General features: G+C 38.1%; 8 protein-coding genes, 3 long non-coding RNA genes and 1 other non-coding gene across 16 annotated transcripts; 7 read left to right on the forward strand and 5 right to left on the reverse strand.

Annotated features, from left to right (window-relative positions):
• Positions 1–259: 259 nt before the first annotated feature.
• AT3G18170 (Glycosyltransferase family 61 protein) lies at positions 260–2,640 on the forward strand. Of its 2 annotated transcripts, NM_001338330.1 has the most exons (3): positions 260–796; positions 879–1,151; positions 1,289–2,640. In NM_001338330.1, exons 1-3 carry the CDS (start codon positions 640–642, stop codon positions 2,464–2,466), a joined length of 1,608 nt encoding a protein of 535 aa, NP_001326302.1. In that variant the 5' UTR covers positions 260–639; the 3' UTR covers positions 2,467–2,640. The 2 variants fall into 2 exon arrangements, with proteins under 2 accessions (NP_001326302.1, NP_188445.2); NM_112700.2 differs by lacking the exons at positions 260–796; positions 879–1,151 and having other exon boundaries at positions 1,261–2,581.
• AT3G03635 lies at positions 691–958 on the reverse strand. Its single transcript, NR_141016.1, has one exon. It is a non-coding gene; the product is annotated as an other RNA (long non-coding RNA).
• Positions 2,641–3,188: 548 nt separating the features above from the next.
• AT3G18180 (Glycosyltransferase family 61 protein) lies at positions 3,189–4,797 on the forward strand (the record flags this gene model as incomplete). Its single annotated transcript, NM_112701.1, has 3 exons — positions 3,189–3,345; positions 3,431–3,526; positions 3,638–4,797. The coding sequence occupies 3 exons, from the start codon at positions 3,189–3,191 to the stop codon at positions 4,795–4,797; spliced, it is 1,413 nt and encodes a 470-aa protein (NP_188446.1).
• A 229-nt stretch (positions 4,798–5,026) lies between these two features.
• Positions 5,027–7,102, forward strand: AT3G18190 (TCP-1/cpn60 chaperonin family protein). The gene has a single exon (NM_112702.3). It carries the CDS (start codon positions 5,145–5,147, stop codon positions 6,753–6,755), a length of 1,611 nt encoding a protein of 536 aa, NP_188447.1. The 5' UTR covers positions 5,027–5,144; the 3' UTR covers positions 6,756–7,102.
• Positions 7,103–7,427: 325 nt separating this feature from the next.
• On the reverse strand, positions 7,428–9,058 carry UMAMIT4 (nodulin MtN21 /EamA-like transporter family protein; the record flags this gene model as incomplete). Of its 2 annotated transcripts, none has more annotated exons than NM_112703.4 (6): positions 8,788–9,058; positions 8,617–8,679; positions 8,401–8,517; positions 7,920–8,313; positions 7,674–7,825; positions 7,428–7,593 (listed from the first exon to the last, which is right to left on the reverse strand). In NM_112703.4, the coding sequence occupies exons 1-6, from the start codon at positions 9,045–9,047 to the stop codon at positions 7,428–7,430; spliced, it is 1,152 nt and encodes a 383-aa protein (NP_188448.2). In that variant the 5' UTR covers positions 9,048–9,058. The 2 variants fall into 2 exon arrangements, with proteins under 2 accessions (NP_188448.2, NP_001030721.1); NM_001035644.2 differs by having other exon boundaries at positions 8,617–8,674; positions 8,784–9,010.
• Positions 9,059–10,820: 1,762 nt separating this feature from the next.
• Positions 10,821–13,524, reverse strand: AT3G18210 (2-oxoglutarate (2OG) and Fe(II)-dependent oxygenase superfamily protein). Of its 2 annotated transcripts, NM_001084708.1 has the most exons (10): positions 13,415–13,524; positions 12,983–13,317; positions 12,668–12,715; positions 12,404–12,580; positions 12,180–12,330; positions 11,989–12,075; positions 11,741–11,865; positions 11,528–11,646; positions 11,299–11,410; positions 10,849–11,215 (listed from the first exon to the last, which is right to left on the reverse strand). In NM_001084708.1, the coding sequence occupies exons 2-10, from the start codon at positions 13,313–13,315 to the stop codon at positions 11,183–11,185; spliced, it is 1,185 nt and encodes a 394-aa protein (NP_001078177.1). In that variant the 5' UTR covers positions 13,316–13,317; positions 13,415–13,524; the 3' UTR covers positions 10,849–11,182. The 2 variants fall into 2 exon arrangements, with proteins under 2 accessions (NP_566600.1, NP_001078177.1); NM_112704.3 differs by having other exon boundaries at positions 10,821–11,215; positions 12,983–13,524.
• A 163-nt stretch (positions 13,525–13,687) lies between these two features.
• On the forward strand, positions 13,688–15,997 carry AT3G18215 (transmembrane protein, putative (Protein of unknown function, DUF599)). 2 transcript variants are annotated; one of them, NM_001338331.1, is made up of 2 exons: positions 13,688–14,051; positions 14,304–15,997. In NM_001338331.1, the coding sequence occupies exon 2, from the start codon at positions 14,759–14,761 to the stop codon at positions 15,275–15,277; it is 519 nt and encodes a 172-aa protein (NP_001325468.1). In that variant the 5' UTR covers positions 13,688–14,051; positions 14,304–14,758; the 3' UTR covers positions 15,278–15,997. The 2 variants fall into 2 exon arrangements, with proteins under 2 accessions (NP_001325468.1, NP_566601.1); NM_112705.4 differs by having other exon boundaries at positions 14,708–15,997.
• Positions 15,998–17,418: 1,421 nt separating this feature from the next.
• MIR157c lies at positions 17,419–17,635 on the reverse strand. Its single transcript, NR_141594.1, has one exon. It is a non-coding gene; the product is annotated as a microRNA ath-MIR157c precursor (primary transcript).
• Positions 17,636–19,002: 1,367 nt separating this feature from the next.
• On the forward strand, positions 19,003–19,426 carry AT3G03645. Its single transcript, NR_141017.1, has 2 exons — positions 19,003–19,221; positions 19,271–19,426. It is a non-coding gene; the product is annotated as an other RNA (long non-coding RNA).
• On the reverse strand, positions 19,098–19,608 carry AT3G03655. Its single transcript, NR_141018.1, has one exon. It is a non-coding gene; the product is annotated as an other RNA (long non-coding RNA).
• Positions 19,609–20,818: 1,210 nt separating this feature from the next.
• Positions 20,819–22,926, forward strand: LPP4 (Phosphatidic acid phosphatase (PAP2) family protein). The gene is made up of 7 exons (NM_112706.3): positions 20,819–20,986; positions 21,252–21,489; positions 21,601–21,688; positions 21,822–21,931; positions 22,032–22,125; positions 22,216–22,464; positions 22,549–22,926. The coding sequence occupies exons 2-7, from the start codon at positions 21,274–21,276 to the stop codon at positions 22,716–22,718; spliced, it is 927 nt and encodes a 308-aa protein (NP_566602.1). The 5' UTR covers positions 20,819–20,986; positions 21,252–21,273; the 3' UTR covers positions 22,719–22,926.
• A 1,307-nt stretch (positions 22,927–24,233) lies between these two features.
• On the forward strand, positions 24,234–27,140 carry AT3G18230 (Octicosapeptide/Phox/Bem1p family protein). Its single transcript, NM_112707.3, has 2 exons — positions 24,234–25,624; positions 26,101–27,140. Exons 1-2 carry the CDS (start codon positions 24,414–24,416, stop codon positions 26,888–26,890), a joined length of 2,001 nt encoding a protein of 666 aa, NP_188451.1. The 5' UTR covers positions 24,234–24,413; the 3' UTR covers positions 26,891–27,140.
• The last annotated feature ends 75 nt before the right edge of the window (positions 27,141–27,215 follow it).

The following is a 27,215-nucleotide window of genomic DNA, read 5'->3' on the forward strand; positions in this document are numbered from 1 at the left end:
AGCTTAGAACAATTGTCTCGAAGTCTAAAACTTTTTTATCCTATTGGAATAATAATGATATATTGAAAATTTGGAAATGTCACAAACCACAAGAAAGAAAGAGGTTAATAAACCACAGAGAAACACAATGCTCATGAAAATCAAATTCATGCTTGACAATTTTATTAATCATTTGTTATTTTATTTTGGTTGTTCGTTATAATTAATATCTATTAATTTATTTGAAATGAAGCTAAAAAGAAAAATCGTGGGGAGCATTCATTAAGCTGCTTACTAAGACTTGTTCTTCGACTAATACTTCATGCCCTCCAAATCCTTCCTCTCCAATGCCGACACTCGCCTGATTTATAAAATTAATAAGATCCTCTTCTTTTAATAATACACTAATGTTCATCTAATTTTTATTTTTTAAAATCTATAACACCTAAACGTTCTTTCCTTGATCCTGTCTTAAAATCCAGACATTTATAGAGACAATAAACACACGACCAATGTCGTAAAAGAAGTTCTTAAATACTTTACACAATCCTCTCCGTCTTTCACATTCATTCATCCCTCTACATTAGCACGAAGATTGGTTTCAAGAGTTTTCTTGTAACCCAAGAAAGAAAAAGTTTGTGTAACTTGAGAAACAACATAATGACAGAGAAGGATCTTCTTTTCGACACGATACTTGCTCGAAGCTTTATCAGAAACGAGCCGAAGAGACTTGGCTATGGAGCTTTCATTGCCTCTCTTCTCTTTGTTTTCACTCTTTGCACTGTCTTTAAACCTTACCTCAGCCCTCTACCAATCGGTATGTCCCTTACCACGTTTTCCAAAACGTCAGAGAACGCAGAAACACTCATTAATAATAACGTTTATCTTTCTTTGTTCAGTGGAGATGCAATTATCAGTGGACGCTGGTCTCAGAATGCTGAGAATAACAGAACCGCAAGCATTAAGGAGCAGCAACGATGAAACATCCGCAGATTCAGATAAACTCATTATCCCAACGAATCAAGATAATGTTACATCAAGTGAAATTATTACTCAGAGCCTAACAAGTTCTGAGGATCATAAACTCAACGACACAAGCATGCCAAAGAATTATCTTGATTCGTTTAATTATACTACCAACACTACAATCTCCAAAGAAGAAGTTATTTCAGGTCAATATACTTCAAATTATTCTCTACAATTGTCTTCAAGTTGTTATGGTTTTTAGTCAATTTATTGATATTTTGTCTTGAAATTGTTATGGTTTAGTCAATTTATTGATAATTTTGTCTTTTGGGTGAATTTTCAGATGAAAATAAATTGGAGAAAACTATGAAACCTATATGCACCAAGCTAGCAAGAACAGAGTTCTGTGAATTAAACGGCGACGTAAGAGTCCACGGTAAGTCCGCGACTGTTTCTGCTGCGATCACGTTTGCGTTTTCGGGAAATTCCACGTGGCATATAAGACCTTACGCGCGAAAAGGTGACACGGTGGCAATGAAGCGCGTGAGAGAATGGACGGTGAAATTGGAACAAAACGCTGACCAATTAGAAAACGCTAATTTCTCGCGTTGCGTTAGGAATCACAGCGTTCCGGCGATGATTTTCTCTCTCGGAGGCTACTCGATGAACAATTTCCACGATTTCACCGATATAGTGATTCCTCTGTACACGACGGCGCGTCGATTCAACGGAGAAGTACAGTTTCTCGTGACGAACAAGAGTCCATCGTGGATCAACAAATTTAAGGAATTAGTGAGGAAACTCTCTAATTACGAAGTGATTTACATCGACGAAGAAGACGAAACGCATTGTTTCAGCAGCGTCACCGTCGGTCTCACTCGCCACCGTGAGTATTTCAAAGAGTTGACGATCGATCCTTCGAATTCGGAGTATTCAATGTCCGATTTCCGGAGTTTTCTAAGAGACACCTACTCGTTGAGAAACGACGCCGTGGCTACGAGACAGATCCGGCGGCGGAGGCCACGGATTCTGATTTTGGCTAGAGGCAGATCGCGAGCGTTCGTAAACACCGGCGAAATCGCGAGAGCGGCGAGACAGATCGGATTCAAAGTCGTGGTGGCGGAAGCGAACATCGGAATCGCGAAATTCGCGCAAACGGTGAATTCCTGCGACGTGATGCTCGGCGTTCACGGCGCGGGGCTGACGAACATGGTGTTCTTGCCGGAGAACGCGGTGGTGATTCAGGTTCTTCCGATCGGTGGATTCGAGTGGCTTGCGAAAACGGATTTTGAGAAACCTTCGGAGGGAATGAATCTGAGGTACTTGGAGTACAAGATCGCGGTGGAGGAGAGCACGCTGGTGAAGAAGTACGGACGCGACCACGAAATCGTGAGAGATCCATCGGCGGTTGCAAAACACGGGTGGGAAATGTTCAAATCGGTTTATTTGGTACAACAGAACGTGAGTATTGATATAAACCGGTTCAAGCCGGTTCTTGTCAAAGCTCTTGAGTTATTGTAGAGAGCCTAGAGGCAGTCGATGTAAATCATATATTTACCGCATCCATATACTGTAAATTCTTGTAGTTGGAATGTTGGATCGTAATATTGTTATCATAAAACAATTATATTTATCGAAATTTCTGAACTGTCAGTTATTATTCTGATGAGGCTCAATCGACTAACCAGAGTAAACCGATATCGATTAGAAAAAGAATTATGTGGCTTACACTAAATTTTATGTAACTTTTTACAGTTTTTTGGTCAGCTTTAATCTGTTTTGAATAGCTTTTCCCCCATTTAACGGATATTTTTGTCATGCTTTCTTTCCTTCTCTTATTTTGGTTGCAAATTAAATTGCATGTTTTAATGATTTCTGTAATTTTGATATGGAGCTAAATGACTCATCACTAACTCAATATGAAGCAAATAAAGAAAAAACTCCCAAGACTTCTCCTTCTTCCTTAAACTCTACCAATATAAGATCGAACCACTTTGAACATGCTCTAGCTAGTTCTCTTCTTTAAACCAGTACCCTTTATATTCATTCTCAATAACTAAAACGTTATAGTGAAAAAAAAAACACAGATAATATCGTCAAACAAATTCTTAAATACCTCACATAATCCTCTCGCTCTCCCACCTAGCTTGACCTTCATATCTCTACATTAGCCAGTAAACTCTGATTATAGAGTTTCTTGCTGAAGAAGAAAGAAAAGTTTTGTGTAACTTAAGAGTCAAGAGATGACAAAGAAGGATATTCTTTACGATACAGTACTTGCTCGTAGTTTTAGCAAAACTGATCAGAAGAGACTTTGCTGTGGAGCTTTCATTGCCTCTCTTCTCTTGGTCCTCACTCTTTGCACTGTCGTTAAACCTTATCTCAGCCCTTTACCAATCGGTAAGTCTCTTACCACGTTTTGCCGAAAAGCCAGATAACGCAAAAACAATCATTTTAACGTGTATCTCTTTCTTTCTTTCTTCAGTGGAGTTACAGTTATCAGTTGGCACTGGTCTAAGGATGCTGAGTATAACAGAATTAACTACCAACACTACAATCTCCAAAGAAGAAGTTATTTCAGGTCAATATACTTCAGAATTTTCTCTACAATTGTCTTGTTATGGTTTTTAGTCATTTTCTGTATAGTATGATACAGTTTGTTCTTTTGATTTTGTCCTGACTGAATCTTCAGAGTGCAATAAAATGGAGAAACCTATCTGTCACTGTAACACACTAGGAAGCAAAGAGTTTTGCGATGTAAGCGGCGACGTAAGAATCCATGGTAAATCCGCAACTGTTCTTGCGGCGGTCACGTTTGCGTTTTCCGGGAATTCCACGTGGTATATGAGACCTTATGCGAGAAAAGACCAAGTTCCTGCCATGAAACGCGTGAGAGAATGGACGGTGAAATTAGTACAAAACGCTAGTTTATCACGCTGCGTTAGGAATCACAGCGTTCCGGCGATTCTTTTCTCTCTCGGAGGCTTCTCGTTGAACAATTTCCATGATTTCACGGACATCGTGATTCCTCTGTACACGACGGCGCGTAGATTCAGCGGTGAAGTTCAGTTCCTCGTGACGAACAAGAATCTTTTGTGGATCAACAAATTTAAGGAATTAGTGAGGAAACTCTCTAATTACGAAGTGATTTACATCGACGAAGAAGACGAAACGCATTGTTTCAGCAGCGTCATCGTTGGTCTCAATCGCCACCGTGATTATGACAAAGAGCTAACGACTGATCCTTCGAATTCGGAGTATTCAATGTCCGATTTCCGGAAATTCCTCAGAGACACATACTCATTGAGAAACTCCGCCGTGACTACGAGGCGGAAGCCACGGATTCTGATTTTGTCTAGGAGCAGATCGCGAGCGTTTGTGAACGCGGGTGAAATCGCTAGAGCGGCGAGACAAATCGGATTTAAAGTCGTGGTGGCGGAAGCAAACACGGAAATCGCGAGTTTCGCAATAACTGTGAACTCCTGTGACGTGATGCTCGGCGTTCACGGCGCGGGGATGACGAACATGGTGTTCTTACCTGATAACGCGATCGTGATTCAGATTCTTCCGATCGGTGGATTCGAGTGGCTTGCAAAGATGGATTTCGAGTATCCGTCGAAGGGCATGAATCTGAGGTATTTGGAGTACAAGATCACGGCGGAGGAGAGCACACTGGTGAAGCAGTACGGACGCGATCACGAGTTCGTTAGAGATCCATTGGCCGTTGCAAAACGCGGGTGGGGAACTTTCAAGTCGGTTTATTTGGTACAGCAGAACGTTAGCGTTGATATAAACCGGTTCAAGCTGGTTCTTGTCAAAGCTCTTGAGCTATTGCATAATCAGTCAGTGTAAATAAGTAACTTTCAAGCATTCGTGTACTGTAATCTTGGGAACGAAATAATTACCAGATCATTTGGTCTAGTTTAGATTTTTCTCAAATTTGTTTAACCGTCCCCTTAACAAACACTCAAGTCTGAAGTCTGAACCAATAACTGGGCCTTTTGGGCTAACTCATAAAAACTCAAAACAGGCCCATTTATCAAACAATAGCGTATACCCTAGGGCTTTTTTCAAATTCTCTATTCTCTCTTTCATTTCCAGAACACTCTTGTCACACTTCCATTTAGGGTTTTCTGCAAATTTCTCCGTTCGAGATCAATTCCGTCGAGATCTCAAGCTCTCTCACTCGTAGTAAAAAAATGGCGGCGGTAGCGGCACCAATGGCTTCGAAGCCCCGTGGATCTAAAGCTGAATCGTTCGTAGACAACAAGCGGAGAGAAGATATCCGATTCGCGAACATCAACTCTGCTCGAGCAGTCTCTGACGCCGTCCGTACTAGTTTGGGACCGAAAGGAATGGACAAGATGATTTCCACGGCGAACGGAGAGGTAATCATTACTAACGATGGAGCTACGATCCTTAACAAGATGGAGGTTTTGCAGCCAGCGGCGAAGATGTTAGTCGAGCTTTCCAAATCTCAAGATTCAGCCGCCGGAGATGGTACCACAACTGTCGTAGTAATCGCCGGTGCGCTTCTCAAGGAGTGTCAATCGCTTCTCACAAACGGGATCCACCCTACTGTCATTTCAGATTCGCTTCACAAGGCGTGTGGTAAGGCGATCGATATTTTGACTGCCATGGCTGTTCCAGTGGAGCTCACTGATAGAGATTCACTTGTGAAATCTGCGAGCACATCGCTTAACAGTAAGGTTGTTAGTCAGTACTCTACATTGCTTGCTCCTTTAGCTGTAGATGCGGTTCTCTCTGTTATAGATCCGGAAAAGCCTGAGATTGTGGATTTGCGTGATATTAAGATTGTTAAGAAGCTTGGTGGGACTGTGGATGATACACATACTGTGAAAGGTTTGGTTTTTGATAAGAAGGTTAGCCGTGCTGCTGGTGGACCGACTCGTGTGGAGAATGCTAAGATTGCTGTGATTCAGTTCCAGATCTCACCTCCTAAGACTGATATCGAGCAGAGTATTGTTGTCTCTGATTATACTCAGATGGATAGGATCTTGAAAGAAGAGAGGAATTACATATTGGGGATGATTAAGAAGATCAAAGCAACTGGTTGCAATGTGTTGTTGATTCAGAAGAGTATTTTGAGGGATGCAGTGACTGATCTATCTCTTCACTATTTGGCCAAAGCTAAGATTATGGTTATTAAGGATGTTGAGAGAGATGAGATTGAATTTGTCACCAAGACATTGAACTGCTTGCCTATCGCCAATATTGAGCATTTCAGAGCTGAGAAGCTTGGCCATGCTGATCTTGTTGAGGAGGCCTCCCTTGGAGATGGAAAGATTTTGAAGATCACTGGTATCAAGGACATGGGGAGAACTACATCTGTTCTAGTTCGTGGCTCCAACCAGCTTGTTCTAGATGAAGCTGAAAGGAGTTTACATGATGCCTTGTGTGTGGTTAGGTGTCTAGTGAGCAAAAGGTTTTTGATTGCAGGAGGTGGTGCACCAGAGATTGAGCTCTCAAGGCAGCTCGGTGCTTGGGCTAAGGTGCTACATGGGATGGAAGGTTACTGTGTGAAGTCTTTTGCTGAAGCTCTCGAAGTTATTCCTTACACACTAGCCGAGAATGCAGGGTTAAACCCTATCGCCATTGTGACTGAACTCAGGAACAAGCATGCTCAAGGGGAAATCAACGCAGGGATCAATGTGAGGAAAGGACAGATCACTAACATCTTGGAGGAAAATGTTGTTCAGCCTCTGCTTGTGAGTACCAGTGCGATCACTTTAGCAACTGAATGCGTTAGGATGATTTTGAAGATTGATGACATCGTAACTGTGAGGTAGTGTGGTAGTTTCTTTCAAAACAGGTCCCAGAACACTTCTATTGCTCTATCTAAGCTTTTGTTTCGTTTTTTTCATGTGTTGTGCTTGCACAATGGTTTTGAACTTAGACTCCCTTTTCTTGCAACATGTGCTATTGCAGTTAAGTGGCTTTATTTGTGGTTTAGTGCGATTGTATTTCTTTCTAGTGACTTGTGATATCAAGATCTCTCAGTTTTTTTTGTTTCATATGTTGATTTAGTTTTGGTTATGAAAGTCCAAATGGTAGGAGTAGAAACAGAACTTTAATTACTGGGACTCAAATATTTGATGCATGATGGGTCACAAAATCAGTTGCCTATCTGGTTAATCATAGACTGGGTCACAAATGTTATAGATTCGTTGTATGAAAGATTAAGACAGTACACAGTTGCATGAACATGAGTTCTCCAGGTCATTGGTCTGTCTCCAACCAGACCGGATCAGAACATTTGCTTCTCTATTGTCAACTTTGATTTAATGTTACCATCTTTTCATTTTTATTCATAAATAAATTGCAACCCAATTTTGATTACAACTCAAAAGTAAACGACTAGGATATCAATTGTATGAGAGACCCACTTGAGGAGCCTGTGTGTTGGCCAAGTTCTTGTATGTGTATGTACAGAGAAGTAATGCGTTGTGTTTGCAGCACTTTTACACTTCAGATTCAGAATTACTCTTCTTGTGTTGTGCCTCAAGTAGATGTTTGGTCAGTGACTCTGGATCTTGTTGACTCTCTTCAAGAGCCAGTTTTCTTTCTTCGTTTTTGCCCCAAAGAACTAAGTAGAGCCCTAGCATTATAAACACTGCACCAACAATCCTGCAAAGCCAAAAAGATTCTATTAGATCGAGTAATCGAGAGAAACAAAACCCGATACATCCCGTTTTCAATGCGCTTACCCTCCCGAGTATAACTGATCACCAAGAATAAGAAACGCCATCGCAGCAACAAGAAGTGTCTGGAGAGGCTGGAAAACAGCGACAAAAACTGGACCGCTTTTGTAGATACACCATGTTTGAAGATAAACCACCAACCCTGACGCTATTATTCCCTGTAAACACGGCCAAAGGAACATTCATTTAGCTAATTTCCATTGATTCAGATCAAGGAAAAGGAAGAGAGAGAGACAGAGGGAGGGAGCTTACGGCGTATAGGATGGTGAAGAGCTCTTCCCAAGAGACGATGATCCAATTATTTAGATCAGTTTCCACAAAGAGAGCAATAACCAGAAACTGAATCAGACCAAAGAAACATGTGAAGGATGTTAAAGTGAGCTTCGCCGGGTATTGCTTTAGAACAGGAGCTTGAAGAACCATCCAACCAGCCCATGACAGACAATGTCCCATAAGGTATAACCATCCGAGTGTCAAGCTGTGCGAGTTGTCAGATCCGACCACCTCTTCCTTTTGCATGTTAAGGCCCTGGTCAAATATCGGAAATCCTCTGTACAATGTGATCACGGTGGCTCCACCGATGCTCACAAGAGTTCCCAATACTTTTGCCACACCATGTTTCCTGACCAGGTCTATGTGCTCTAGCCTTGATTCATAGAGGAAGATCAATGTTAGACCCAGCCATGAAAATGATTAGAATGGTATTTCTAGGAGGACGAAGTTGCTAGGGTACCTTAAGGCACAAGCCATGATGAAAGTGATGGCAGGAACAGAGTTCTGCATTGCGGAAGCAAAAGTTGGAGTTGCATAGTAAAGTCCTAATAGGTAGAATCCTTGGTTCGCTGTGATGCTGATGTTAAAATACACAAGCAAAGTTTCAGCATTATAATCATTGATTTAAGGATTGAGGAATCGGTTCTTATTATTGTGTTCTCAGGTTAAGCTATACCCTATGAGTGCCAAGAAGAAGAACTGAGCCAGTAAAGAGATTGTAAGTGGAGGTCTTTCTTTTCTGTTGATAAACAAAGCATTGTAAGAGTACTATCAACCAAAGAATACAATATTCAAACTTGAGATCGTACCAAAAAGCCCTAGAGCTCTGAAAGATGTGGAGGCTTACTTTTCGAAGAAGTAAGCGAAGGGACCTATGAGGAGAAGGGCAAGGAGATTCCTATAAACAGGGTACACAACTTTGCTGACACCAATGTTAAGAGCAACTCTTGAGACAATGTGGAAGCCTGCGAAACAAAACTGAAGTGTGATCAATGCCACCACGAGCTTCACCTTCTCTGATACTACTCCTTTCCCCATTTTCTCTTTTTCTTCTTGAGCTCTTCTTTTCCTACTTCTTCTTTTTTTTTTTGAAGTTTGATAGCACATCAGGATTGCTTTTATACTAAAGTGTGTGGTGGTGACTTGTGATTTAATATACAAAACAATAATTATCAATTACACAATAAAGAAAATGGATGATTAAGGAAGAAATAAATGTTACATAATTTCTTCAAGTGGGCCACTATAGTTGTTTATAATTAATGATTATGAATAATAATGCTGATAAAAGATGGTTATTTGACTGTAATAATACGATTCGGAGGTTGAATGTTTTACGTGACTTAGATAATGTGGGGGATATGTTTGTATTTTTATTTTTATTCAAATGATTTAGGGATATATATGTATTGTTAGAAGTTTCACTCATGTTCAATGAGAGGACACCACTTTGGGTCCTTTATGTCATCTAAAATTCATACACCTACATTTACAAATTTGTATTTGGGTTGTGCAACGGCGACAATAGTAATACAAACCACTATTTTATCAATGTTCACGTTGAATGTTGACATATACATATATGTTTAATTTGATTTTAAGTTTGTGTTTCTAGTGAATTCTTCATTTGGGGATTCATTTGATTTCTATTATGTTTATATATTCGTTTCTTATGTAATAATGAGTTTATGGAATCGAATAGCATGTGGTCTAGCTCATAATTAGGCATCTTGTCTTGAATGTGGAAAACCATTAATAATTTGATTGATAAGTTTACTAATATCTCTTCGAAGGAGCACTAACCACCGTTTATTCAGTTAACTTGTAATTGTTTCATGTCATTAGATTCCAAAAAACGGCTACAATCAAATGTACCAATTAGGTTGGATTTTAAAACTATGACATCTTCCAAAAAGTTATGTTAAACATATAACTTGACCTAATGTATTAAGAAACTATTCTGTTTTAAATAATGTTTAGCAATCATTTAAGTAATTTGTACTATGTACTCTCTTTTCTTTTTCTTCTAGTGGCCCTAAAGAGGGACACATGCAAGATTCTCCATTTTTTCAGCCCATGATATGAAAATTCTCAGTTTGAATTATATATAATCAAAATATTCCAGCTTCAGAATCCAAAAGAAAATTAAGGATCAAAACTGAAACACAAAACTAACAACACAATCATCAGATCACCAAAATATCAAAAACAAACTGGCAAAAAAAAAAAACCTAGACATCAAATCTTTTTAAAAAATTCAGTCAAGAATCCCTATTGAGCTCAGATTTTAACATTAAGAATATCTGCAGAATGAAGTTAACTTAGTTGTGTTTTCAACGACTTAGCACACACCTAGACATCAAAATCTTTTAAGATTTAAAACAGACCCAAATGATCCTTATTGATCTTATACTACTGTATCATGAAGATGAAGGATTGTGTTTTCATCTACATTGCTAATTAGTGTGATCATATATATAAACATCGTATCAACATAGATTGTCAAAAAGATACCAAGAAACCCCAAAAATAAAATGAATTTGGTGAGAAGAATGAATGGAAGAGTATATAAAAGAGACATAAATAACAGATCCATAAAAGGATTCAATGATAAGCCTTAAAGTCAACTAATTGGGTTGGTAGTACCGTTTCACACCCAATTTCGATTTGTCTTGCCATGAAATAACAAGACAGCAACAAAACACCATCTACACTTTCTTCTCTCTTCCATTATTTAGAATAACGTGCACAATGGCCCTAATGCTCATTTATATTCAAAAGAGCCTACCGAAGCAATCGATTTGGGTTTCTATAAGAGCAAAATCCATTATTTGTGGCTCTAGCCATTGGTGAAGAGCACAAGTGCACAACTCAGTAGAGCAACGATTTGAGGCGAATATGGAGATTTAAGAGAGCAGCATCACCAAATCCAATTAGATAACACCAATTCTTCCTTGTACTCATATGAAAGAACAAAAAAAATCGGACAACAATATGACTCCTTGTAGTACACAAGTGAAGTTGAGACTAGATTCTTTCATGTACATATTTTATCAAAGAGTCTGAGAAACGATAAACAGAGACCCATATAACTCAAATGATTTCTACATAGGCTCAGTTTTAAGTCAGCTTAAAACAGGAGCAATTCTTCAGGGCTTGATCTCAAGTTTTAATGTCATCCAATATATGTTATTGCTTATCTTACTAATGTTTCATCAATTGCTCATCTTGCTAGTGTTCCATCAAGCTTGGGTTTGACGTGGTTTAAACAATTTCTGCAATAGCAATAAAGAGCATAGAATCATCGACCATTCTAGTAAACAGAGAACTATATAAGCTTGATCAATCACAGGCTTACCTTTCTTAGAGCATCAATCGACCGCACTTTCTCATCTCTCTTTTCACAAAAGCACTCTCCACACCAGCTGGAGAAATCCTTGTGATGAGTTTTGAGCTCTCTAAATACAGAACTGCAAGGAACAACACGAAAGACAAGCTTAATAAGAAACCAAATAAAAATGGAAAGTCAATTGCAATGTAAAAAAAGATGCATGGCAGTCTAGAGGCAAGTTTTAGATGCTATTTACCTTCTGCACCATAGAAGCATATTGACCCGATGCCCGCATGTTGTGGCTCTGGCACCATGGCGGTGGCGGCCACGGTGAAGCACAGCTTGTCCAGGTATATGACAATAATCATATGTTTCCTGCTTTCGCAGAAAAAAAAGAGTTGTTTATATTAGCTATCAGCCATATACAGAATGTTAGAAGACAAGAAAGCAACAGAAAAGAGTGGCATACATCTGCCTTTGTTGCTGTGTTCACATGTTTTTCACACCGTGTGCCTCTGAAAAATAGCTCCCCTCCCACAAATTGATTACCCAAACAAACATTCAGCGTTACTTCTGAATCATCCACATGAAAGCCTGAAAATTTATATAACATCTGATAATTTTCAGCCAGAATAACGTGAGTATTGGAATATATCTGCATTTAGGACAACTAGTCAGGTCATGGGAAATTATACAGGATATGTCAAAGGGTCTCACCTAAATCAACATCCCTATCTTTCCCATATTCAACAACAAAACCATGGTGAGAGTCCAGAGTTGCTCCACCCACATCACTGAAGAATACTGCAAAACAAAAGATTCGAAGTAGCTTTTTAGTTTTAACACTGTGAACATATTAAACAGACTTTCCAATAATAGACTATGTAATGGATTTAAAAATATATTGCCTTTAGAGATGGGACGTATAAACCCCTCCATGAGTTTGTCAAGCATGGTGTCTAGACCAAAGTCGTCAAGCACAGCACCGTATTTATTCATGGTGTTTGGTCTCATTATCCGGAATTTGGTCTCACCCACCCACCTTTCAAAATTGTCTATCTGCATGGTCAAACAAGAGCAAATGAACAAAATACGAAGGATAAGAGAAAAACAAAAAATGGATGCACATTACCTCGGCTAGCATCATCTCACAAAAGCTAGGCTGGAGCATGTCAAAGACGAAAACACCAGGAGACGGTTCAGATATTATATTTCTGAAGCTTTCCTCTGTGTTTTCATTTATCGCCTTAAGGAAAGCAGGAACGAAACATACTGTGGGAACTAGAGTATACAACTCCTTGTGAAGTGGCTGCAGTAGAAAAACACTTCAAACTACTAACAAATGACTGGAGCAGAGCAATACAGAACACAAGAAAGCTCAAGAAAGGATTCACACCTGATAATTTGTTGTAATCTTCAGCCTATAGTCACTGTGCCTTTGAGCCTGTAGCATCAGCCAAACAAAACTACTTAATAAAACTCTTGAGCTCATATTGACATTTTCAAACCATTCATGCAATATCTTCTACCAACCATCATCTAACCAGATTGAAATTTCCATAACCACTTAACTAAAAGTGAAACCAGTTCATAGTAGCAATTAGCAAAAGCTCAAATTTTCATAATGAAGTGTAGCTTCTAAAGCAATTCACAGTCATCAATACAAGTAAAAACAAAATTCAAGAGAGAAAGGTCCAAATCTAGTACTTACTCTGGAACGCTCTCCATGAGGAAGATGCCTAAGCATAATATCAGTCATGAATTTGATTTTCTCATCACGATTCGAGACGAGCATATTCGGAGGCAAGTACTTCTCCAGACTAGAATATACCGAGTTTGGGAAATCAAGCTGCAGATCTTCATAACTATCGGGTCTATGCTCGTTGTTAGGGTTTAGCCTTAGTCTCTGGCAAGAAACCATCGTAGAGGTAGCTCTCAATGTCGTGGGAGCCGCCGAATGAGAATTCTGACCTGCAATTGTTCCGTTACCTTCCACCGTCGTCGTCGTCGTCTCTTGCGAACCTTCTCGCTGCTCACTTGACATTACTAAAGAAGGCAGAGAATTCAAGTGAGAAAAAACTAGGGTTTCTTCTTCACACTACATTCCAAAAGCAAAAAATCTTAAAGGGGAATTGAAATCGACTTTTTAAGCTCTCGATCTGGAGATTCTGATTTTTGAGTTCCCGTTGAAGTTAGGGTTTCTGAATGTTCCCTCGAAGATTTTTTTATCTTTTATTTATTTGTTAATATTACGCACGAAACCACCAGTCATACGCCTTATAAGAAGAGTTAAATGATTTTCTAGCCCATCTATTAGGCGGCCCATTAAATAATTCGAACCGGTTATTTGGTTTAAACTGAAATTACCGGTATAATCGTGGAATTGAAATCATTCGACTTTGAGTTGTCTGTTAGTGCGTTATTGGTTAACACGTGAGAGATATCGATAGTCTCCTCTGGAGTTTGTTAAGTTCACACGTGTGAATGAAAGCTTTCGCTCTCAAAGCTTGGTGCTTTTTCGTCTCTTGCCTCTGCCAAAATCTTTTGGCCGCCATCGATCTTTCCGATCACGGAACAACCGTACGAATTGAAAGTATCTCTGCGGCGAAGTAGAAATGTGGACGGAGGAATCTTTGGATTTAGTGCTTGTGCCGACGGGTCTGGTCGTGATGGTTGCTTACCATGTCTGGCTCGTCTACGCTATTCTTCACCGCCCCAAGCTCACTGTTATCGCTCTCAACGCTGAGTCTCGACGACAATGGGTCTTCTCTATGATGACTGTATGTTTTTTTCTCTTCTCATTTCTATTGTTCCTCTTTTGGTGACATTCTGGGATTTTCTTGGTATTTCTGATTCTGGAGATTTTGGGGTCTAGATTAGGGTTTATGGCAATAGAGCTGCTTTGTTCGTGATTTTAGGAATTGGGTATTGAGAGTCTTACGGCTCTCCTATCCTCAATTTTCATGATTCTGAAGTTTTCGAAGTCAACTAAAAACTAGTAAACCATAAATATTTGGATCTTCAAACATCAGGTAGCAAAATTGAGCAGGGTTTATGATGAGTAAAGATGATGAGATTAGGAGAAGCAAAGTCTTGGAGCTGTCAAGTGATGTTAGATGTGAATCTTCATTAGTAGAATCAATGTTATAATAGACGGTTGGCTATCTTCCTTGGAAGCTTGACATTTTTCAAGAACTCTTCTTGTTCATGGAGGATATGCATCACAGATCCCTATAGTTCACAACTCTACGCATATTTCAGCTAGAATCTTGGAGCTAGTTAATGAGGTTCATTGGATAGGAACAGAGTCATAGACATGAGAAACAAGAACACAGTCGTGTGTCTGTCCGTTAAGATCCGAATTATCGGTGGTCTTGGCTCTCAGTATTGGTTCTTTTGCAGTAGATGATATAAGTTTATCTATTGTTATTTCCAGGAACCACTGAAAAATGGTACCTTGGCTGTTCAGACAATCCGGAACAACATAATGGCATCAACCCTTTTAGCCACAACAGCAATCACTTTATGTTCCATCATCGGCGTCTTTGTAAGCAACTCGTCATCTTCAAAATCCACGGCAACAAATCTCATATACGGGAGCAAAAGCCCTCGCTTAGCGTCATTCAAGAACTTTGCAATCCTGATCTGTTTCCTCATGGCCTTTCTCTGCAACATCCAGTCAATCAGGTATTACGCTCACGTAAGTTTCCTAGTCACAGTGCCTGTCTCAAGAGGGAAAAGAGAGCACTGCGAGTACGTGTCTAGAAACCTGAACCGAGCTAGCTACTTCTGGTCTCTCGGATTACGGGCTTTCTACTTCTCCTTCCCTCTCTTCTTATGGACCTTCGGGCCAATCCCGATGTTTGTGTGCTGTTGTATGATGTCCTCGATTCTATATTTCTTGGACACGACCACTAGTTTTACCAGGCATCTTCATAGCCAATCGTTCAGAGAAACGGCTGATTCAATGGACGGCGAAATCGAATCAGCTGTTCATACTCTGTAGATTCTTCTCTGACTTTTGTTGTGTATTAAGAGTTATATGTTAACGGTGTCTTTTGTAATGTGATGGAACAACTTTGTCTGCAATTATGTATGCGTTTGTGTTTTCATGTTACAATGATTAGAAAACATTACAAGATGAAAACGCAAACGCCTACCTAAACGCAAACAAACAATCTTAAGTATGTTCATCACTGAAGAAAGTAATGGTTTTAGCTTTTTCTGTTCTTGGTTTTAGGTTTGGATAACTAAGAAGAATTGTTATTATTCACACAGGCCTTAAAACAATTTTGTTCTTGCTTTGTTTCCACAGGATTGAGTAAAATCCATAAACGAAATGTTCAAGCCTCAAACTGTTTAAACATGACTAGATACGCACAAAAAGGCTCACGCTCGATAAGTACATTAATGAAACCTTTTATTAAGATTTAAGGACAAAAGTTCGATTCTTCTTCTAATGCCAAGAGACGTTACAAAGCTGGAGTGGCAGTGACGGCGGAAAATAAGACAATGGGGATGTCTTTAGGTGATCCGATATCGGATACGAAGGCGAAGAGATCATACAAGATCTCATTGCATTCGTATCCACTATGGATCATCTAAACTCATTCATGGAATCTGGTACCTCTAATTGGCTCATTTCCCCCACGTCTCTTAGAATCGGAGAAGACAGAGAGAAAAACCTAAAGCACCTGACGGACTCCGGACAGATTGAGCATGCAGGAATAAATAAGCGCGACACTCAAGCAAGCACCAAAGATTTGGGGTTTTCCGAATATTTTTTAAGGATTTGAAACTTCTAGACTGGGCTGGGCCTAATTAAAAGATTATTAGCCTACCAAAAAAAGTTCGAGACCCATCTTCTCTCTTCTTACTTTGTTGTCTCTCTCTACAATCTATATGTTGGCTGGCCAGCTGAGACAAATTACTTTTGCATTTGGACGATGATTTGTCTATTTTTCTTGTTAATATGGTTGGTCTGTTGTTGTGTCTGGCTGTTCGTTGAATTTCAAGAGTTTTATGTTATTAACGAGTGTTTTTGATGATATCTCATGGAACAATTTCCTTTGAGTTTTCATGTTATAAATGCTCGCGTAAATGCAAACAAATAATTGAAATAATAGTGGTCTACTATGTAATAATGTGATCTCAAAAAATAATATATATATATATATATATATATATAATGTGATCTCTTGGGTTTAATTCTTAATGTATTCTTCTTCTTCTTCACTCAAAGTAAAAGGGTTTGGTTTTGACCATGGTTCAGGTGTTACACTACAAATAGTATAAAAATTAAATTTTTTTGTATGTATATAATAAAAAAAAGAGACAAATAAAGTTACATTGTAAGTGGTCGCCTTAAGAAGAAAAATCATTCATATTTTATTCTTCGTCGATCTTCTGTTTTGTGTCCAATTTTAGAACTTTTACTCTATTTTCATACATCCAATCTCCTTGCCTCTACAATAGTATACCAAATAAACAAATTGTATTTGTTATGTTGGTCGAATCCAAAGATCGATTTTAACATTGTTATGTGTGTGCATGACTAATGCAAAATTTACATATCCAAGATTATTGTTGAACTTTGTTTGTAGACAATTCTTTTCTTAATCTATAGCTGAATCTTTGCTCAAAGGCTGAATCTCAGTGGATTGTCGTTGAATTTTGTTTAGAAGATCTGAGTACAATAATCATGTTTGATAGCATCATCGCGATTGTGTTTTTTTTTTTTGCCATTGAAGCTTCTTGAAACACCTGCCAAATGAAAGAAAGTAAAAGAAAATTTAGTAGTGAGAAATTTGACAACGCAATGTTGGCTTGGAAATAATGACCAAACTATCAAACCAAACTGCATTACTATTATGTATGGAAAATGATATATATATATATATATATATATATATATATATATATATATATTACAACATTGATCTAGAGATAACACGATATGGAGATCAGGTTACCAAAGAAGAAAAACATTTTTACCGGCAATGATGAAGAATGTATAATGTTAAACTTATAAGTCACCTAAAGTATGTGATATATATGCACCCATGTTAGTATTACGCATAGATGTGAATGTGTATATCTATATAATTATAGATGTATGCATATATAGATGTGAATGTGCGTATATGTAGGTTAGAGAGAAGAAGAGATAAAGGTGGTGACAGAAGTATAGAGAGCACAAAAGAGTAGAGATGCAGGTTCTCTCTCTTTCTCTCCCTCTCTTTCTTTGAATTTGTTATACATATTTTATCATCCACATGCGGTGTGATGATATATATGTATGTACTTGCATGTCATCCTTAGTGCTCTCTATCTTCTGTCAACAACCAACATCACTCTCAAACCTATGTGTGATATGCAACATCATAAAGTATGTATGTGTAATTAAGTATTATAATGTTTGAATATGTGTAAGTATATATATATATATAGACAATAGGGAGTGTATGAAGTGACAAAGGGAAAATAGAGAGTAATGTGTATATATATAGGAGTAAGTTGAGAAACCTCATCTCCACAGACTGTACCCAAACGTTGACTCTTTCTACATCTAGCTACATTCCCCTCCACACACAAAGATATACCCAACACCAACATAAATTTCTTCATTTGAAAAATGAAATCATATGATAAAACAAGTTTTATCCCTAATGAAGATTTCAAAACACTAGGAGAATGACTTGAATAAAATATCAATATGAGTTCAAAATTGGAATATAATATTCATCCATATGCATCTACTAGACCTAATTCAAGGTAAGCTATACATTAGAATATAATTGGCTAGAGTTTATAATTTATTCTGTTGAGTTCTAATATCAGAATATTATTAATATTCAGCATCCAGCCAGTAGATAGCACCAAATTCTTCCGTATAACGATGCCACAATCTGGTTAGGAACACGAGCCAATCAATGTGGTAATCATGTGACATGATCAGATGTGGAGGAGATTTATTTGACTCCAAAGTTTTGTTTGGCAATGGCTGGCAAAAACCCTAAACCCACCAACCAACCGTACGTCCTCAATGTTAGAGGTGTGTAGGGTAGCAACACCAATTTAACTTCTCACATAAAAAATAGGACAAAAATTGAACCTTTCGTGTGTTTCAACCGACAAAACCAAAAATAGTAACTTTGTAAATAGTTATCGTGAATAGTATTCTAACAAAATAAGTGATCATCTACTAATGTTAACCGTAACAGTTATTATCTCTAACAATTCGTTTATATGATGACCAAAACATATAAAATAGCTTTTGATTACATTTAACTATTTAAGAAATAAGAATTAAGATAGAATAAAAAAGCTATTAACTAGTTCTTCATCACCTTTAATTAAATAGTTATTTAGAATAAATTTATTTTGAGAATCAGTACAATTGCATAAATGAATACAATTATGTCTATAAAAATTCACTCTTATTAGTTATTTCAACTCTTTTAGGCATAAAGCTTGTAAAACTTTTTTTCTTCTTTAAATAATAAAATTTGGACCCTTTAATTTTTTATAATTAATTTCCTGTAGATTTAAAACCAAATCTTGATAACAGTCGTGGCAGATCTAGATCATCATTATCTATGCATAACACGAACTCGAGTATGAAGAATGAACCTCTAACTGGCTGAGCTAAATAAACTTGACTATTTTACTCTATCTTTGAATACGATATTGTTTCAAGGGTATAGTTTCATATTAAAACACTTCAATGTGGCTGCTTCTTAATCACCACAAAAACAAGTACTTAGTTAGTAGTGAAAAACTAAAAACCAGTTTAAACAGGTAGATATACAACACTGTTTAGATAACCGAGATGGTTGGCGAATTAAACATAGTTTTATTAATAATTGAAGAAGGAAAACGACAGATCACCAAAGTAGGGACTATGACATTAAGAAGGGAATCAAAACTTAGTGTTTGGTTATTCATGGGTTTGTCCTTTTTCTCTTGTAATTCAGTTCCTCTTTGTCGTCTTCAGTTACTCTTATTACTTCTTTGGGGGTTAAAATGTGAAAGCCTATTCATATCAAATCATGGATATGACTTATGCAATAATGGACTTGTTGGATAACAGTAAGTGGGTGATATGTTTTGGAAGTAGTTTCAGTTTTTTTCCTATTGGAGAAAGAGAAGAGGTCAAAAAAGGAATCATAACAACTTGATTTGGAGGAGGAAGACTTTAAAGAGTGATAGACAATGGTATTAAATAAGTGGGGAAGAGTACTATATACTGATGAGATAATCATTAATTGATAAATGGAATTTTCATTGCAGAGTGGCACATGTGGTTAATTTAAAGCTGAAGAAACTTGTGAGCCCCATATTCTTCATTACAAAACCATTTATGTCTTATTGTAGTGTAGACTGTAGAGTACATACATGTAGACGGACCATCGAATTTTGAAATTCAGATTTGGTGTACCTTTGAAAATTCATATCATTATGACTCAAGAGTCTACGTATCTCTAAAAATGTTCTTGTCTTCTGTGATACTTTTTTTTTGTTAGCCAGGCAATACAACCATCAAAAACTAAAAGCAATAAGAATGGTTGGTGCGTTTCTACTTAGGTTGTATCTCCCACGCTAAACTAGTGAGCACGAGTTAGTCATTTAAGTATAGCTCCATCTAATTATAGATTGTGTCCGAACTTCGCGGTTCAAAATCAGTGTTTCTTTTTCGAACTTCTATTGGTTGTTATCGCTTGTACTTTTTTGTCGTACTTTTTTTTAGTCATATTTGTTGTAAATTTTGGATTTTCTATTTTTTTATTTTTTTTATAACCTTTGTCCAAATATAAAAATGATATAAACACTTAACAGTTATAAAAAAAAAACTAATATACTAATGCAGAATTTATATCAAAAGTATTTTATTTCTTTGTGTCTTTCATAGTTTATTAGTTAACCACAAATATACTAATGCAGAATTTATATCAAAAGTATTTTATTTCCGTAACATTCAAATTGAAAGTAATTACCTTTTGTCATAAAAGTAATTATGTTGTGGCAGTTATAAGTGGTTAACTACTTACATTGTCGAATCATAAAAAGGTAAGTTCCATATACATTACATGCAAAACAGGAGGGTTTGAAAGAAAGCATGGGCTTAAAACCTTACTTACAAGCTATTTATTGGGCCGATTATTTAACTCATCAATTGGTTGCAATTTGAGCACTTACGTAATAATCATGTGGTGAAGGGTTCGAATCCTCACCTCTACATTTACCATTTTTGTATTTTATTCTTCACAAATAGTGGGCTTGAAAGCCATATATGATCTTCATTTCTTGTAAGTTGTAACTCAAACGTACTTTATTCAAAAGTGATATTGGGAGATAAATCTCCATTTAGCCACAGTGTTTATTTATTTTTGATAATCTTCATTTAATCATAGTTATTAACTTAATATGGTAACCGATATTCAACCGATAAAACAAAAAAAAGATCCAAGTCAATAAGAAAAAACCCAAAAATATAGTAACTGCTAAAAAAAAAACTTAATTTTGCGATACAGAAATATTTTCTCACCCCACCCCAGATTCACCCCATTAACCGTTTCAAAAGGAAATTAAGGAGTTGTTCATAGTTTCGTTTGTAAATTGCAATTGTAAGTTTGTAACTGTAATAGAATTAGATTATTTAGGGTTTGCTTGATCCTCGATCTGTGATCGATTGATCTCGCTTCGCACCCAGCAGGTATCATTTTTATTCCATTATCTCTCCGGCCGTGTAGTTAATTTGTTAATGCATTTTATGTTTGCATGGTGAATCTAACGATTTTTTGGAATTGTTTTATATCAATCCGAAACAAAAATGATTAATATTTTTCGAGACAAATCTTTGCGTTGATTTATGATATACGAACAAAAAGAAGAAACAAACCCTATTACAGATTTTATCGGAGAAAGTTTGCATAACAAACCATATGTATACAGATGTTACAATGAAAGTGATATTTCAGGTTTATTTAATGAGCGTGAAAGATGGCTAAGATAATGCTTGGATCTCACTCGGTTAAGAGCCATGGATGGAAGGTGGCTCGTGAACATCTTTGTGACTGGCTCATCCTCGTAGTCCTCGGTCTCATCGACATTGTACTCAATGTTATCGAGCCTTTTCATCGCTATATTGGACCTGACATGTTAACCGATCTCACTTTCCCATTTTATGAAGACACCATCCCTATGTGGGCTGTCCCGGTAAGTAAACTTGTTTCCCAAGAAACCTTTGTCTTCATTTTGCATTCCATCACAAGGAAGTATTTCGATTTTCGCTGATTGATTATTTGTATGTATGGTGTGTGCGTGTAGATTATTTGTATATTGGTTCCGATATGCATCTTCATAGTGTACTATTACTATCGAAGAGATGTTTATGATCTTCATCACGCCATTCTCGGTGAGTTAATTTCTACTACTGATCACCCTCAAATGTATCTAGTCCTATAGTACTTACAATTTCAAATCGAAATCCATACTATCATATATTATTGATGATCAACGTGACAAGAATATTTGGAAATTGCGTATAGGTATCGGATTCTCATGTCTTGTGACTGGAGTCACCACTGATTCCATCAAAGACGCGGTCGGTAGGCCACGCCCTAACTTCTTTTACCGATGTTTTCCCAATGGTAAACCGGTATGTACATTTCTATGGATCCATCTCACTTATACGTTAATTTCCCGGTTTATCATGAGGGAATTGTTTCTTATTTTGTGCAAATCGGAAAGAAATGCAGAAATTTCATCCGGATACTAAGGATGTTGTGTGTCATGGAGTTAAAAAGATAATCAAAGAAGGTTACAAGAGTTTCCCTAGTGGTCACACTTCATGTAAGTTGTTCTAAAGCATTAAAAAGACAAGTAACAACATCTGAATTGATTCCGGTTTATGTTAACCGCTTGATTACGGTATACATGCAGGGTCATTCGCTGGTTTAACTTTCCTAGCGTGGTACTTATCGGGTAAAATCAAAGTCTTTGACAGAAGAGGTCACGTGGCGAAGCTATGCCTCGTGTTCTTACCGATACTCATATCAATTCTCATCGGAATATCACGCGTAGACGACTATTGGCACCATTGGACCGATGTCTTCGCCGGAGCTATCATCGGAATTTTTGTCGCTTCTTTCTCTTACCTCCACTTTTTTCCTTACCCTTACGACGAAAACGGTATTAAACCAAAACAAACAAAAAATTACCATCATGTTATTGCTTTCTTGATAATAATAACGGTTGATGACAATATTTTAACAGGATGGGCTCCACATGCGTATTTTAGAATGTTGGCGGAGAGGAGCACTGGTCGAGCCACGACGATGACTCGAACCGGTTCTCGAGGAATGTTGGGCAACGACGTTGAGCCTGGCAACTCCGCGTCCTCGCCGCACGATCGCCACCGTGAAAGCACTGATTCTGACTTTTGAAAATTTCCTCCACAATGTTTTAAAAAAAAGAAGTTAATTATCCGTGTAATTTTTAATTGTATGATTGTTTTCACTTACTGATATATAATATGTATACTTTTCATTAGGTTGACATTGTTGTTCACCATGTTTAGAAAAGTTTGATTTGGAGATGTTTGATTAACACGTACATGCTTCATTTTGGTTTATATAATGGATATATAATTAGTGTGTTATTAAGTTGATATTGTTGTTAACTATGTTTAGAAAAGTTTGGTTTGGTTCAAATTGGTTTACTTCGATTCCCCAATTTCCTCTCTTGGGTTCCGGTTTCAACTTGCATCCACATTGGATCCGTAGTAATTAAGAAAAGTGATTCTTCGTCCCAATTTGTATTATTTTTGGGGAAATTAAAGGTACTGTATTATGTTTTATTTTTATAGTACTCTACTATAATATGAGCTCACCACATTTTTGATAAAATAAAAATATCTTATGAAGAGTCATTAGTAATGTTCAATGTGCATGATTGTGGCAACTGGTTATGTTTAATCAAGTTTCAATAGTTACGTCTAATTTGGAGAGGAAAACTTTGGGAACCGAACAATGTAACGTCCGGTTGAAGTAAACCGGACACGGTAACCGAAAATTATCCACATGGGTTTGGTTTAGTTTTCCCAATAAGGTCCAGATTCATCCGCCTTCTTAGGGATCCACTTCAGCTTAACATAAAGAATTTTGCCTTTGCAAAAGAATTGCTCCCGACAAATTAGCAATTAGACTAGGTATCCCAAAAAGCAATAACAGAGGATTAAACTCTCTCATCGCAAAAGACGTTACGCATCCAATTTGGGTAACCCGAGGCTACATAAAACTGAAGCGTCCCGTCAGACGTAACACTGTTAGCAATGAGACTAGTTCCTCTATTTGCTGATGCACCTTCTACGATCAACCGCCAATCAGAGATCAGACTCAAAATATTCAAGATTAGTTGTTTTCATCTTTCTTACATGAACTGTGATTTTGTGAACATAATTTTGTTTTTCTTCTTTCCTCGTTACAGTTTTATAAAAATAATTTGTGAATTGCAGCAAGCCATCAAGCTAGGATTATGTTGGAACTCGTAAAGAAGTTAAACCATGTCAAAGGACACAAAATAATCATATTATACAGTACTAAACATTCTACATCAAATAAAATAAAATTATCTTAAGTACACAGCTTTCTAAAACACAAACATCAACATTATATATTCGGATACAAATACATTTATACTAATTTCCAAATTGTATTGTTTTATCAGATGTAACAATACTTTAACCAATTGCCGACAAAAACTTAGATCTTTTTAATAATTAATTAAAAACAGAAAAACCAATCTTAAAATCTCAGAAAAACTTTAATTTAGATACGCGTAAACAGCTTTATATGTACTTTTTTTGTTGTCATTACGTTAATAAAATATAAATCTGATGGTACCAAATTTATAAATATAAATTACCTGGCGATGAATCATCATCTCTGTAAATTTCTCCAGCTCACTTTACTCTGCAGAGAATCTAACGTTTCATCTTTATTTTATTTTTATACAAATCACAATTTATTTTTCTTATTAATAATAATAATAGTGATTATGTTGACGATTAATAAAGGATTAGTTTCGAATTATCAATATATAAATCCGTCCAACTAACCTATCCCGTCGTTATCGAACCAATGGAGACCCCACTCCCTCCTTTATCGCAACTAACCCCAAATCCTACTCCCGCCGCCGCCGTCTCTTCCGCTATTCCGGCGCCAGTTAAGAGCGTAGCCGTTCAGCAACCGATCGATGGATCTCCACGCGCCGTTGCTACTGATACCGGAGGTATTCCTGAGCCACTTGCGGCTGTTCCCGGCGCTAAGCTTCGTCTTATGTGCAGTTTTGGTGGCCACATCATGCCTCGTCCACACGACAAATCGTTGACGTACTCCGGCGGCGAGACTCGTATTGTGGTTGTTGATCGACGTGCGTCACTGTCTTCGCTCCGATCTCGTCTCTCTAGTATGCTTCTCAACGGCCGGTCCTTTACTCTCAAGTACCAGCTCCCTAGCGAAGATCTCGATTCACTCGTCACCATCACTACCGATGAAGATCTGGAGAACATGATCGAGGAATACGATCGCGCGGCTTCGTCAGCGACGGCGACTGCTACGCAACGGCTCCGGTTGTTCCTTTTCGCTAACAAGCTCGAGACCGCCGCTACTATGGGATCTCTGCTTGACGGCACGAAATCTGACACATGGTTCGTCGATGCTCTGAATCAATCTGGTTTGCTTCCTCGTGGTTTATCAGATTCCGCCGCCGTGAATAATACCTTGGTGAATCTCGACGAAGCTAGCGGCGGAGAGACCGAGATCCAAAACCTTGAAACTAATGTTGGTGGCGAGAACAATAAGCGAGGGGATTTGGTTGCTAACGGTGTGATTTCGCATCAGGAGATGCATATGAGCTCGATGCCTGATTCTCCAATGATGGAAGCCGCTGGTTCTTCGATAGGATCTTCTTCTTCATCTCCTTCCACATCCAATTTGCCACCGATTCGCGTTAGAGTCAGTGAGGACCAGAGGATAGAGGAACAATTGGCACAGATGACCTTCTCAAACATGCAAACTCAGAGGCAATTTGATGATGGCGTTAGCTTGATGGCAAATCGGCCAATGATGATTCCACCTGGTGCCATGAACGATGCTGCGATGGCGTATAACAACGCACCTGGTGATGGTACTGCTCCCGCAAGCAATGGCCATGTCTCACCTGAAGACGATCGATCCGAATTAGGTGTATCAACTGGCTACAGGAAGCCACCTTTGCCGATGCAACCAGTAACGATCCCACCTAGAACTGTTGGAGGCTATGGCTTGACATCCCCTGATTCTGTTGCAAGGTACTTTCATCTTCCCCTGGACTCTCTCTAGTTATTTAGGTAGCTATAATGATCTAGGTAATTTCTGATCTCAACTTCTTAGTTTCTCCATCATTTTCTTCAGCTTGCCTTGAATTTGTAGTTTCATTTGCACTGTTTCTGTTTCTGTTCTATAATCTTTACATGTGGTTTGTATTACATCTCTGATAGTGGCTAAGTAGCTAAAAGAAATAGATCATTGGTTTGAAGTATGGTGTATGAATCGATGATGGAGAAATCATCTTAAACTGTCAAATGCTTAAGAATTTTCTATGATCTTTATCATCATCTTTGTTTTATTACACCTTACAATCAGAGATTTTTCAATTTGGTGTTCTAGATATTTGTGTAGATATTGGTATACTCTTTGAACCATAACGTTACAAGAGATGTTAGCTTTATTCTTTTGAATATGATGATACTCAATGCTGATATTTCTTGTTGTTTATACATTACAGTGATACTAGCATTTCTTCTGCTACTTCATTTTCAAAGCCGATGTACTACCAAGACCAACCTCCAGCTCTGCCAAGAGCTCCTCCAGTGGCACAGCCTGAAACCACCTCGGCCCAAAGCTCTCAAGTCTTACCTCAGACTGAAAACACTTCAGCCCAAACCACCTCCCATGTCTTATCTCAGCCAGGTACGTACACAACTATGGATCAACAACAACAACAACCTCTGGCTCAACAACCTTTCTTACACCAAGGCGTTCAGTATATCCCTCACCCATCACAATACATACCAATTTACTCTCATCAGCAACAAAACTACCCTGTTTACGTGATGTCCGTCCCACAATCTCAGCAGTATATCCCAGCAGGAACTCCCCCGCTCTACCCGAACTCAAAACCCGGCACAAACTCGAGACCTGAAGCTGCCCAGAACGTTTACCGAGCTGCTCCCCCTCAGGTTATTCAGCTTCAGCAACAGCATCAGTACATGGGTTACGCTGGAGCTCCTCAACATAGCACAAACGCAAACGCCAATTACGGTACTGGAGCTCCTCAACATAGCACAAACGCAAACGCCAACTACGGTGGACCCTTTGAATACACAAACTCTCCAAACGAGACAGTGTATTACCACACACAAGCTCCTGCTGCAAACACTGCCATTCCATTAGCGTCTCCATACCAAAGCATGACACCAGCAGCAGCCGCAGCAGCTCTAGCCGATATGTCCAAGCAAATGGCTCTTGACGGCGGCAAACAGCAACAGCATATGGCTGCGTCTCAGCCGCTTTAAACGCTGGATCTTTGGTAATAAATGCGCAAAGTGTTAAGTATAGCCGACACGGCGCGCTCTGTTCTTTTTGCGTATTACATGTAACGTCCTGTTACATCTCGTTAGATATACATAGGATTTGCTATCTCGTTGTTCTTATCGTAGTTTGCTTATGTCTCTCTCTCTTTTCTGATAAATAAATATGTTTTGGATATTTTTTTAAGTTCTATATTGGAATTATCTTGATCCGAAGATTACACAAAAACTCAAGAAATGGAACACCAGTGTATACTAGATATAGAACTGTGAAGTGATCTGTTGAGGTTGCTTCATGCTTTGTCACTTT

The sequence above is a fragment of the Arabidopsis thaliana genome, chromosome 3 (genome assembly GCF_000001735.4).
Source record: "Arabidopsis thaliana chromosome 3, partial sequence".
Taxonomy (NCBI): domain Eukaryota; kingdom Viridiplantae; phylum Streptophyta; class Magnoliopsida; order Brassicales; family Brassicaceae; genus Arabidopsis; species Arabidopsis thaliana.